Source organism: Vanacampus margaritifer, chromosome 7 (genome assembly GCF_051991255.1).
Source record: "Vanacampus margaritifer isolate UIUO_Vmar chromosome 7, RoL_Vmar_1.0, whole genome shotgun sequence".
NCBI lineage: Eukaryota > Metazoa > Chordata > Actinopteri > Syngnathiformes > Syngnathidae > Vanacampus > Vanacampus margaritifer.
Genome location: NC_135438.1, coordinates 4,955,883 through 4,969,230, shown reverse-complemented (window position 1 = coordinate 4,969,230; position 13,348 = coordinate 4,955,883). Strand labels below are relative to the sequence as shown.

The 13,348-nt window shown below is 38.3% G+C and overlaps 2 protein-coding genes across 2 annotated transcripts in view; one reads left to right on the top strand and one right to left on the bottom strand.

Annotated features, from left to right (window-relative positions):
- The window catches only part of frem3 (Fras1 related extracellular matrix 3), a 41,651-nt gene that overhangs the window by 12,351 nt on the left and 15,952 nt on the right, over positions 1-13,348 (bottom strand). Inside the window, exons 3-9 of the mRNA XM_077570956.1 lie at positions 11,223-11,369; positions 10,660-10,890; positions 8,356-8,481; positions 7,154-7,405; positions 2,305-2,454; positions 2,023-2,232; positions 58-255 (exon numbers count right to left, since the gene is read on the bottom strand). Coding sequence (XP_077427082.1) covers positions 58-255; positions 2,023-2,232; positions 2,305-2,454; positions 7,154-7,405; positions 8,356-8,481; positions 10,660-10,890; positions 11,223-11,369 — 1,314 coding nt within the window. The remainder of the gene's footprint in view (positions 1-57; positions 256-2,022; positions 2,233-2,304; positions 2,455-7,153; positions 7,406-8,355; positions 8,482-10,659; positions 10,891-11,222; positions 11,370-13,348) is intronic.
- Positions 1,479-13,348, top strand: part of LOC144055184 (uncharacterized) — a 46,570-nt gene continuing 34,700 nt past the window's right edge. Inside the window, exons 1-2 of the mRNA XM_077570960.1 lie at positions 1,479-1,526; positions 11,207-11,298. The gene's annotated coding sequence lies outside the window, so the exon portion shown is untranslated. The remainder of the gene's footprint in view (positions 1,527-11,206; positions 11,299-13,348) is intronic.

The following is a 13,348-nucleotide window of genomic DNA, read 5'->3' as shown; positions in this document are numbered from 1 at the left end:
GTGGGAATGCTGAAAGCGGTACAGGTACGCAATGGCGCGGGGTATGACTGCTCGTACCGGGTAGGAAAGTGATGATGGAATCGTTGGTGTTGGGTCGCTCGCTGTAGTCCATCATCACCTGAGCGGTGCCCTGTCGTGTGTAGCAGCGCACGGTGGACCTTATGCCGATGTCGCCACTGCGGTACACTATTGCCTTGACCTCCCCGTCAGCCTCGTCCACCTTGTAGCTGCCCTCCTTGAACTGCACCTTTGGCACTGTAAACAAGGTTGTCAAGACAAAGGATATCACCAGAAGTTGGTTGGAGTCAAGTCACATATTTGACTTGAGTCAGAATTTGCTATATACAGTACGTATAAGTAGGCCTACAGAGTTTGGATCAAACTTAGGAAAGACTTGTTAGACTTGTCAAGTTGACATTGGAAAATCTTTATATATGTTGCCTATTTATTTTTTTCATGATACACTGCTATGGACTAAGTCCTTTTGCAAATAGTGGAAATTTGTGAGGGAGAGAGCAGCAATGATTATTTAACTTTGGTTCAAGTATTATTATTTTTGACAAAATCACGGGGGAAAAAAGGCAACATTAATGGCTTGAAAATAAAAGATAAGTGAGACAACAACTACGACATCTAACTTCATTTGTTCAGCACCTTAACTCTTTGACTGCCAAAAACGTTAAATAACGTTTAGTAAAATCCTATGGAGGAGTGCCAAAGACGTTAAAAGACGTTTTTTTTTCAAAACTGAGGTGAAACTAACCATTTTCTATTGTTGATTACTGAAAAACGGAATAAGGTAGAAACAAACTTTTTTTTTCTGATGAGAGTCCAATCTTTCATTTGGTAGTATGTGTGTTTCCATAGTCCAAACACATAATTTTCTGTGGACCTTGAAAGATCAGTCAAAAATGCTTAAATCGGCTGGCACCCACGGCATCCCTTTTTCTGAAAACGTCTGGCAGTCAAAGAGTTAAGTTGCATTTAATGTATGAAAGGTGCTATACAAATAAAGTTGTTATTTATTTATTTATTATTTATTCATTTAACAAAAAACACTAACAGGTGTACTGGGTGAACAAAACCAACAAAGATCTGAAAAGACCAATAATCAAAGTAACAACAAAACACCAGTGGTGACAGCGACAATGATCCAACAAAGACTGAGGGGAGACAGGAGACTACACGCACACACTAACGACACAACAAGACACACCTGGAGCAAGACACAAGTGGCTTGGATTGACACGAGGAAGGGCGGGATTACACTCAACAAGACCAAGGGAGACACACAACCAAAAACAGAAACCGAACATGACAAAAGGTAAGTTTGCTAACATTGGTTGCTAGCTTACGGCTAATGCTCAGTTGATGTGGTTGTGCGTATTCTAGTAATGATGTCACTCGTTACACCTGTTTTTAAATATGACTACGATGTTAGTAATTCACTGTACGGCTCTTGTTCGGTGTGAAACAGACCCGCTTTGACGGCAAACGTCATCTGTCAAGAAGACCTACAAAGGCAGGTAAGCTAGTTTAGCTTCCCAATTTAGCTCTCTGATAGCTGGCGAAACATGAACTAAGGTTCACGTTGGTTACATTGAGATGACATTTAAGTAATAAACAGTACGAAGATGGGTTTCATACCATTAAATAACACATTAAAAATGTTTTAGTAGCTTACTAATGTAAACATAGATAGCCTATTGAGTGCAAAAATGCTAATATATGAATTTATGTCGTCAAATTGTATGACTTGACTTAAGACTTGCCATACCCAAATAATGACTTGAGTCAGCTTACTTGAAATTTAGTGGCGATGTGACTTGTTTAATTTTTGCCTCCTCCAGTAACTTGGGACTTGTTGGGAACTTGAAGGTTAAGACCATATTTGTCACTAACTTCCACCACTAGTTAGCAATTCCAAACATTTTTAGGTGGGTGGACATGAGAACTGATGTTCATTCACGTCTGATCTTGGTCCCTAACCCCCATGAATACATATGGACCATCTAGACTTACCGTCTGTGATGGTATCGTTGATGGTGATGGTGGTCTTGCTGGGTTCCCCCAGCACGGCATTCATGGGCATCCTTAAAACCAGATCGAATGTCTCTGGTCCCTCCAACTCAGGCTGGCCCAGGTCATCCAGGATGGTCACCCTGAATGTCTGCATGGTTACTCCAGGTGCGAAGTCCAGGTTGCGGCTGATGCCCACATAGTCCAGTCCGGCTGCGTAAATCATAAATATTTGAGTGTCGTGGTGGTAACGCAACATCCCAAAGTCTTGTGTCGAACGTTAACCTTCAGCCGAGACGGGCTCGCTCTTCCTGGAGCGAACAGTCACGGTGGCCGTCTTGGAGAGGTCAGTGCCCGTCCTCCACACCTTCACCTCCACGTAGCCTGAACTCTCATCCACCATGTACTCGGGCTCGCCGAAGTACAGTGACGGCTCTGCAAAAAACGCAGGAAATAGCGTAGTTTGAACTTTGTAAAGTATACATCTGTTTATTTATTCATCTATCACTGCTATCCTAAGCCAACAACAGACAACTCAAAACTCTAACTTGCTGACTTTCAAGTCATTAAGCAGGCGAAGACCCGCCTTTTAAAGCCATATACTTTCAAAGTCACAGATACTACAGTATCGAATGTGAGGATGGCGACCCCAAGTGGACAAAAATAATATCTAAGCTTCAGATGCGTATTTGTATGCAAAATCAATTTTTATCTTATTAGATGGGATGATGGGTAGATTAAAAATTGGATTGTCTTAGCCATAATAATTATGAGTATGAGAAAGGGGAGGATTGTGGGGTGCATATACGATAAAGCCATCGATTGTCATGTTAGATAAATTAATTTGTAACATTAAAAATATATACATCATTCATTTAACCGGAAGTCTGGATTCATACTCCTTCAGGAGATTTTCCGATACACCTGTAAAAAGCTTGCGTGTGTACTTCACACATGAGCGAACATTCATCCTGCTGTCCGATGATGGAGGAGCTAATTAGCAACAAGGAGGGGGAGGGAGCCATGGAATTCCAACTTCAATTCATCTCTCTTCACTTTTGTATAAAGCAAATGTTCTTCACACCAATAATCTTCTCAGGAGATCCGCTGATAGCCTTTCACCATGCCGGCCTTCTGACTTAAGGAGAATAAAGTGGTAACAGAACGAGGCTTTTTTACGAGAGTTAAAAGATTTTTTTTACGATGAAAAAGTTCTTCTTTTAGGAGAATGAATTTGTAACTTTATCACAATAATACAAAAAAAAAAGAGTACATTACAAGTTTATGAGAAAAAAATAGGAGAATAAATTAATATTTCGAGCAAAGTAATTTTACAAAAGTTATGACAAAAGCTCAGAAAAAACATCAGAATTAGAAGTATGAAAGGTAAAAAAAATGTCATTAAAATTCTAAGAACTAAAATTATAATTTTGACAATTTATTTTTAAACATGAGAATAAAGTAACAAGAATAAAATCAAAATTTTACAATAAAAAGTTTGTAATTTGGGATTTTTAGAGTCTGTAAATTAATGAGAATAAAGTTGTGACTTCACAAGCAAAACATTTTTCCTTGAGTTGTAAAGTTGCCAGAAAAATTACTAAAACAAAATGTAGTCAACTCCTGCTATTCGTGAATCCGCCTGCAAATAGCAAAAAGTTTTTTAAAATATACATGGAAAATCTCTGGGGAGAACACCCCCCCCCCCCCCCCCCCCCCGCCTCCCACCCCAAAAACATTAAAATAACATTTGTAATTTTTTTCTGTAGTTTTTTTTCAAAAGAAAAATCAACAAATATGCTGATATGCAGGGTCAATTGTATTAGGCTACGCGAAAAGACATTTTCCAAGAATAGATTCGTAAAAGTTGTAAGATCATCGTAAGAAGTTTGTCATAAAAATAGGAAGGTCTGACTTTTGTGTACGACATCCATTTTTTCGCTGAAACAACCTTGTGCATTATTTTCAATGCATAAGTGTTGAGCTGAAAAGGCACAATAAAGTGGACATTTGCTCCAAACGTGAAGTGATGCTCCAGAAGACACTTGGGTCCAATTTGTGGCCGAGTGTCAGTGTTGCCATATAACAGCGTCTATCACTCAAAAGCCAATAGGAGGAAGAAGCACACAAACATTGCGACAATGGAATTTGGCCAGAGTCCAAGTTAACGTATACAACTCTCAATCTCATTTATTTATGGTGGGCCGTTACGCCCAAGGACCCACCAAGGAGCCCGACCGCAATAGCCCAGGGTCTTCCCTTGTCTCTTGGGAATTTATACATAAAGTTCCATTGTGCCCCACCGCCTGCAATTTGTGTGGGAGGGACACTAGTGCGGTAAACCCGCAAGTGAATGCAGGAAATCATAGCAAGAGTGAATGGAAAACGACGTATACACAAAAGGAGGAATTTTACATACTTAGTGCGTCCGTTGATCAGCCTGGTGATTTAAAACAGAAAGTTTTCCCTAAATAACATCAGTGGTGGCAAATCCAGGTCCAGAAAGTAAAAACCCTGCCACAGTTTGGCTTTAGACCCTCGTGTAGGGTGACCATATTCCCATTTCCCAAAAAAGAGGATACTTGAAATTGTGGTACCAGTCGCAGTTACACAGTGTACTTCACCTCCTATTAGTCATGCAATTCCAACCGGACATTTTCAGGAATTTATAAAACCCCCGGAAGCTCAAAGAGGACGTAAGAAAATGGTCTGTTCTCCAGCTGTGGCAAATCCAAGTCCAGAAAGTAAAAACCTTGCCACAGTTTGGCTTTAGCCCCAGGTGCTAGCTAGCTCCCATGGTGCTCGTTTACCTGCTAGGGAGCTAGCTAGCTAGCTAGGTAGCATCAGTGGTTAAAGCCAAACGGTGGCAGGGTTTTTACTTTCAGGTGCTAGCTAACTAGCTCCCTAGCTAGCTCCTATCGTGCTCCTTTACCTGCTTGTGAGCTAGCATCTGGGATAAAGCCAAACTGGCAGTTTTTACTTTCTGGACCAGGATTTGCCACCTCTGCTGTCCTTCCAAATGTCCTCCCCTACGCTTGTGCTCGCTAGCTAGCTCCCTAACATCCGGGGAGCTAGCTAGCACCCGGGGCTAAAGCTAAACTGTGGCAGGGTTTTTACTTTCTGGACCTGGATTTGCCACCTCTGCTGTCCTTCCAAATGTCCTCCCCTACGCTTGTGCTCGCTAGCTAGCTCCCTAACATCCGGGGAGCTAGCTAGCACCCGGGGCTAAAGCTAAACTGTGGCAGGGTTTTTACTTTCTGGACCTGGATTTGCCACCTCTGCTGTCCTTCCAAATGTCCTCCCCTACGCTTGTGCTCGCTAGCTAGCTCCCTAACATCCGGGGAGCTAGCTAGCACCCGGGGCTAAAGCTAAACTGTGGCAGGGTTTTTACTTTCTGGACCTGGATTTGCCACCTCTGAATAACATCAAAAGGAGTATTAGGATTAAGAGAGTAAATGAAATGTGTATTTTCTGAGAAATACAGTAAGGCAGTAATCGTCAAAGTAGTTTACTCGACCGTGAAAGAATCACAGCCCAAATAAAGTCACGGACTTTGATGACTTTGAAAACCTGCATTTTGTTTTCTTGAAGCCATTCCAAAGTTGGTCAAAATGCTAATAAAGTCAAAATATGCGACTTTGTTTCCTTGTGGTGAGTCCCTTTTGTAAGATTTGAAAACATGCCAGCCATACGGTTTCCCGGTACAATAGCTCCTCTTTGCAGCACCTGGTGCAGACAAAAGGATGCCCTCTGTTTTCCCGTCAGTGCCGATGAGTTCACACAAGCAGGAGCCGGCGTTACTGAAGGCCAACATAAACACCTGTCTATTCTTATCTTGTTTCTACACGCTGAACGTGTGTGCATGAAAGCGGTAGCTGGGAAATAATCCAGGGTTTGTGGTAGCGACTGGTTAGGACGCCGCCTGAGTACATTTCGGGTTTATTAATCTCGTCTGGATCCCAAAATAGCAAAATGAGAGCTTCAAAGGATCACAGGCAGCCGCTACACTGAGTTGTCGTCACGCACGAGCACATAGTAGAAAGTCATTTGCCATATTTCTATTTGCTAATCGGACAAAATTGAGGAAAAAATGTGTTGTTTTAAAAATCCAAAAACATATGTTACAACAATGAAATGAGGGGGAAAAAAAAGCAGGAATTTTATAAGATTTCAGTCATAATTTCCCAACAATGAAATTACAAGAAAATGTCATAGAGTTCCGAGATTTAAATAGTATTTTTAAATTATTATTCAGGTTGTAATTCTGCGATAATCGTATGAAGAGCAAAACTGGATCATCATAGGATCACAGGCGACTCCCATCCTGAGTTCTAGTCGCGCTCGAGCCGAAAAGCATGCAGCCATTTGTTGCATTTCACTTCACTGATGGAAATGACAATTTTAAATTTTTTTAACCTGGACCTCTTTGAGTCTGCAATAAAGTTTATTATTATTATTTCCCAAAATAAAAATCTATGAGGAAAAAAAATGTAAATAAAGTTGTAGAATAAAATGATCTAATACAGACAAAAATGCCAGAAAATTACAAGACTGAAGTGTTTTTTTATTTTCTGTGATGACGTCATGAAAAGAAAAGCGAGCGCATTAGACGAATGCAGGCGAATGTCATATCGAGTTATCGTCACTTTTGAGAGTCACATAGCACGAATAAATTTGTCAAAAGTAATGAAACGTTTTTTTCCCAATATATTACTTCAAATAATTCAATAAAACTGACACGGAAAATAGTGTGAATTTTATTTAATTGATATCCTAATTTTGCACGAATGACGTTATTGTGTTTTATCACAACTTTAGGAGTTTGACAATGATAATAAATAAAAGATAAATCTGATTTGAAAAAAAATCGAATTGTGATGCAACAATCTTTATACAATTCTTGAGAAAAAATGTAATTGAATTTCGAGATTTATAGTAAATTATACATTTATGTAAATTTGGAATTAGCTTAATTAGCATTTTTGGCCCTCAGGGGTGGAGCTAAATACAATGCTATCCATTTATTGGCCGACAGAGAATTATATTTTATTTTACAACAGGAATGGAACAGCAACACCAAGCCGAACCGTACCACTTGTCGGAATACGCAAAATGTTCCGATCTTTACACTCACCATCATTGCTGTCGGCCAAGATGGTGACCTTGGCGTTGGGGAAGGAGGCACCCACCCGGCCCCCCATGGGCATGCTGAGGGTGACGTTGAAGCTCTCCTCGTCCTCGTACAGCGAGTCGTCGATGATGATGACGCGGCAGAGCTTCTCGCGCTCGTCCTTGTCGAAACGCAGCACGCTAGTGTGGTCGTCGGCACGCGTGATGTAGTCAGAGTAGGATAGCACGGAGGTGGGGATGGTCCCAGTGGCCGTACCTGGAATGAGAGACGAATGATTAAGTATCATAAATGTATTATTTATTATTTAGATTAGTCTGTAAAAAGTAAGGTCGAAAACGTCAGACATTTTGCAAAATAAAGTCATACAGCACATTATTGTAAGTAAACCTGATTATGAAAAAATATGTCGTAGAATTATGATTTCTCATTTTATGAGTCAAAAGAGAATTAAGTAAAAAAAATAATAATAATTTGCTAGACTAAAAAAAATATGTTGCTCAGGCGGCTGATAATTATTTTTTGTGAAACAACGGAATGAGATTTCTGAGAAAAAAATGTGTGACTCTAAAAAGTTGGTACATTAAGAAAATCAAATCATAAAATTATGAGACTGCAATGACAACGTGACATAAATAAAGATGCCATATAAAATGGCATAATATATAGTTATAGAAATGGGGGGGAAAACTTACTATTTAGGTCAGAATTTTATGAATTGGGGAAAAAAGTAACATTTGAGAATAAAATCGCAAAAAAGATTAATTTGGACATTTAGAATTAAGTATTAATATTAAATTATAATAATTATTAATATTACAAGAATAAAGTTGCCAAATTACAAAAAAATGCCATATAATATACATTTAATGTAATTTTTTAATGAATAAAAATTCTGAATTTTACATAAATTATGTCATAATATTAGAAGAATAAATACATACAATTACAAGAAAAACATAGCATTTAAATCTTAATACTGCAGGAAAAAAGTCATGGCATTAAGAGAACGGAGTCATAATAATACGACGTCTGAGTCATAACATTTAAAACATTTTAATTTTCACTTAACACAATTGTTCCATTCAGAGAATCAATTTGCAGGTCGAATTTTATGAGAATTATGTCATAATATTAAAAGAGTAATCCAAATTAAATTTACTCGACTAAAGTCAAATTGTTATGAATAAAGTCAATCATCACGTTACCTTGTTGAGTAGAGCAGACGACCATGAGTTCCTGGCTGGCGTCTCCGGACCGTCGGACCGGCACCAGCAGCTCTCCGACGTCCTCCTCGATTCTGAACTCGGCTTGAGGGATGAACACGGTCGACTCTGTGTTTTTGAAGGACAAACCATTACTAATCCTTCGTCTCTCAAAAAGTCACGTACAGGTTAAAAAAAAAGAAGAGCTTGATGACCCTTGTGCTAAAATAGTTGCTTGAAGGTAATCACTTCCGTAACATCTATGATAATTTACGCTAACTCATCTATGTTAGCATTAAGCTAGCAGGTTTTCATAAAACGAAATTATATGGTTTATTTAAATGTTTAGGTGTTAAATTATATACAATGTTTGATTAAATTTTTTTTTATGTGTCAGTTTAATAAATACTTATGGCATACTCTAGATCATGGAATTTTGCGACGTATCCCCCGTGTTGCACACCTTATTTTTTCATTTTAGATTAGCATTTTTAGCTCAATAGCTTCCAGGTCATGTGACCTATTGACCCCAAATCAGTGCTGCATCGTAGTGGCATGTCTGCTGGATGATTCACACCTCTTATTTTTCCATTTTAGGTCTTTGCTTATTTAAAAAAAAATAATAATTCCTGCAAATATTAGCATTTTTAGCTCAATAACTTCCAGGTCATGTGACCTATTGACCCCAAATCAGTGCTGCATCGTAGTAGCATGTCTGCTGGATGATCCACACCTCTTTTTTTTTTCATTTTAGGTCTTTACTTATTTATATTTTTATTTTCCTGCAAATATTAGCATTTTAGCTCAATAGCTTGCAGGTCATGTGACCTATTGACCCCAAATCAGTGCTGCATCATAGTGGCATGTCTGCTGGATGATTCACACCTCTTATTTTTCCATTTTAGGTCTTTGCTTATTTAAAATAATAATAATTCCTGCAAATATTAGCATTTTTAGCTCAATAACTTCCAGGTCATGTGACCTATTGACCCCAAATCAGTGCTGCATCGTAGTAGCATGTCTGCTGGATGATGCACACCTCTTATTTTTTCATTTTAGGTCTTTACTTATTTATATTTTTATTTTCCTGCAAATATTAGCATTTTAGCTCAATAGCTTCCAGGTCATGTGACCTATTGACCCCAAATCAGTGCTACATCGTAGTGGCATGTCTTCTGGATGATGCACACCTCTTACTTTTTCATTTTAGGTCTTTGCTTATTTTTATTTTTATTTTCCTGCAAATATTAGCATTTTAGCTCAATAGCTTGCAGGTCATGTGACCTATTGACCCCAAATCAGTGCTGCATCATAGTGGCATGTCTGCTGGATGATTCACACCTCTTATTTTTCCATTTTAGGTCTTTGCTTATTTAAAATAATAATAATTCCTGCAAATATTAGCATTTTTAGCTCAATAACTTCCAGGTCATGTGACCTATTGACCCCAAATCAGTGCTGCATCGTAGTAGCATGTCTGCTGGATGATCCACACCTCTTATTTTTTTCATTTTAGGTCTTTACTTATTTATATTTTTATTTTCCTGCAAATATTAGCATTTTAGCTCAATAGCTTCCAGGTCATGTGACCTATTGACCCCAAATCAGTGTTGCATCGTAGTGGCATGTCTTCTGGATGATGCACACCTCTTATTTTTCCATTTTAGGTCTTTACTTATTTATATTTTTATTTTCCTGCAAATATTAGCATTTTAGCTCAATAGCTTCCAGGTCATGTGACCTATTGACCCCAAATCAGTGCTGCATCGTAGTAGCATGTCTGCTGGATGATGCACACCTCTTATTTTTTCATTTTAGGTCTTTACTTATTTATATTTTTATTTTCCTGCAAATATTAGCATTTTAGCTCAATAGCTTCCAGGTCATGTGACCTATTGACCCCAAATCAGTGCTACATCGTAGTGGCATGTCTTCTGGATGATGCACACCTCTTGCTTTTTCATTTTAGGTCTTCGCTTATTTTTATTTTTATTTTCCTGCAAATATTAGCATTTTAGCTCAATAGCTTGCAGGTCATGTGACCTATTGACCCCAAATCAGTGCTGCATCATAGTGGCATGTCAGCTGGATGATACACACCTCTTTTTTTTCTCCATTTCAACCTTTCTCTCATTTTCAATGAACTTAATACTGTACATATCAACGTTCTAGCTCAATATCTGGTCATGGAGCTTTTTTACCCCATTAGTGATGTATTATACTGAATAAACAGTTTTCCGTAAAAAGGAGAGGCGTCTAGCTTTACCGCAGTCGATAAACGGGCTCAATCTAGCGCTGCTGTATTACCGTCCCCCGGGTCCACAATCTCCACAGTGGCGACGTCCGGGAACTCCAGCACGGCCATGACCGGGTCGGAGAGCAGAATCTGGAAGTTTTCCGACGTTTCGAACTCCTGGTCGGTGAAGATCTTCACCTTCCAGGACGCCGTGGTCTGGCCCGGGTTGAACTGGACCTGCTTCTGGGATTTCCCTCGGAAGTCTTTGTCCTTCTCGGCCGTGCCGTCCTTGGTGGCAATGCCTGGAGTTGGGAGTCAAGATTCAAGATTTGTATGGATTGTGGTCAATCCTAGTAAAACACGGGATTCCTGTGTAGAATTTGTAACTTTTTGAAAGCTAAATTTTGAATTGATTCTCGGAATTCTTTGACTTTATTGCTTTTTTCTTAGACTTGATCGTGTTTATGTTATGAGTGCGTAGAGCAAGTGGTTGCACAAAATGCCAGGACCAATTTATTTATTTATTTTTCTTGGAAATATAATCGAAACTAAAATGATATATTTTTCTTCATGTAAAATGTATTTTTCTCATACTATTCCAACTTGTCTCTGTGTCAGGATTCGTGAAACTCACTGACAAACGACGTCTCCCCCAGATATCCTCGACGTTTGAGCGTCACCTCCAGGAATTTGGCATCCTCGTCCACCAGGTAGAATTCTCTTTCCAGGGAGATCCAGGCCCAGTTGAGCCGGAATGGCTGAGGCTTGAGTTTGTTTCCGCCTGTAGAAAGAAAAGCGAGGGAAAACATTTATTAGCAGCCATGCCAGGCTACTGAGGCGTCAACTAGGAATTTTGAGACGGTAACATGATCGTACTCATACTCGTTTCCTTATATGGTCTCAGGAAGCGGCTCTCATTTCAAGCTACTTTACTGTCCATGTTCCTGCGAGTATATGCTATTATATCTTATCTACAGATTGGTTAAAGAAATGACATGAATCTGCTCAAGCCATCCAAAAAAACACAAACATTTTTGCAACGTGTTATTTAATTAAAAAAAATAGCACGCTACAGCATTGTCTATTAGGGCTGGTTATCGATTCCAATTTCCTCAATCTATTCGATTTCGATTCACAAGAGTTCAGTTTGATTTGATTTAGATTTTTCCTGAAGCGATTCGATTCACTTCAGTTCAATACGATATTGATTAATTATGGAACATCAACCCTTCTTAAAACTCAATATTAAATTTTACAATTTACATAGGCACTAACTGGTCAAATATTTTAGTTTATTAATGAATGTAACACAAACATTGAAATAAATTCTAATTCAATAATTGTAAATGTGAAATAAAAAATATTCTGAATCATCTTAAAGTGCAATAGGTCAGGTGTTCCATGAATGTAAGAAAATACTTAAAAATTTGTGTGAACAGTAAATTTCAAGAAAACAGTAAGATACAAAAAAAATCGTCCTTAAAAATAATATTTTCGTAAGAATTGATGGGGAAAAAAAGAGATATTAAAAAAGTCAATGGTTTCATGAAAGGAAAATCGATTCAATATCAATTATTTGATTTTTAAACACATCCCATTATAAAAAAAAATACAGTAATAAGACAATTAAATAAACAGAAATTAAACAATTAAACAATTCAGGCACCAAGATTATTCAATGGGCTTCGTACCGCTCCTTCTGGTGTGCATGTCTTGGCCAGCAGGGGGCAGTATAACACAGACACATCATAATCTCACAACTGAATTTTCATGTTTCTATTACGTGTTCAGGTTGAGCGCTGTCAAATTTATTTTCTTCATTCTAACTTTACAACTTGATTATCGTAAAACAAAAACTTTGACCTTGTCATAATTTGATCGAATACTTGCAACAAATTTATTATCAGAATCTTGCAACTTCATTTTTACGTTTCGATTACTTATTCAGTTTGATCTGTGTCAAATTTCGCCCAAAAAATAATTAGTTATCATCATAAAATTAAGACTTAAGAATGCATTTTCCTCATTATTGTCTGGCTTGGTAATTTTAGCAACATCTACAGGGCTTGGTTTTTGAGAGAAAACACCTGAAACCTTGTCATGACTCAGAGATGTAATCCCTTGTGCCCGCTGACCGAGAGACCGAGAGATATTTAAGATTATTGGCCCTAAAACTGAGATGAGATGACTAGCTGGGTGACCCGCTACTTTTGATGTGAAATGGGTCACGGTCAGCGGCGTCTTTGGTTCAGTGAGGTTAGGTGGGGGTCGTCTCGCTTTGGTTGCGCATCGGTGGTCACGCTGACAAACGGACCTGTTGAACCAGTGAAGGATTGAGGACCCACACTGAGGCTCCTTACATGAGCTTGGCATTAAGAAGATGGGAAAACTTTAGAATGGTTACGCAAAATATATTTTTTAAATCCTATTTTTGGCCACTCTACCACAGAGAATCTTTGTTTTAACAGACTTTTTGAAAATGTTTGATAATGCCAGTGTGGAGTAAAAAGTTTTGACTGGGCTATGTCGATCGAACATACCGCAAAGTCGTTCATATTTACTGGTATAATGTAGGCCACGTGCTAATAACAAAACTTTTGAATGACAAGAATTAAGTAAAAAAATATTGAAGAAAAAAGGCAGATTTTGATGGCATTTTTTCAAGATAAAAATTGTAATTTTAAAAGAAGAAATATGTAAAAAAATTTAAAAAAAAATGCAATCTTACTAAGAAAAAAACTAACATTTGCAAAAAAGTAT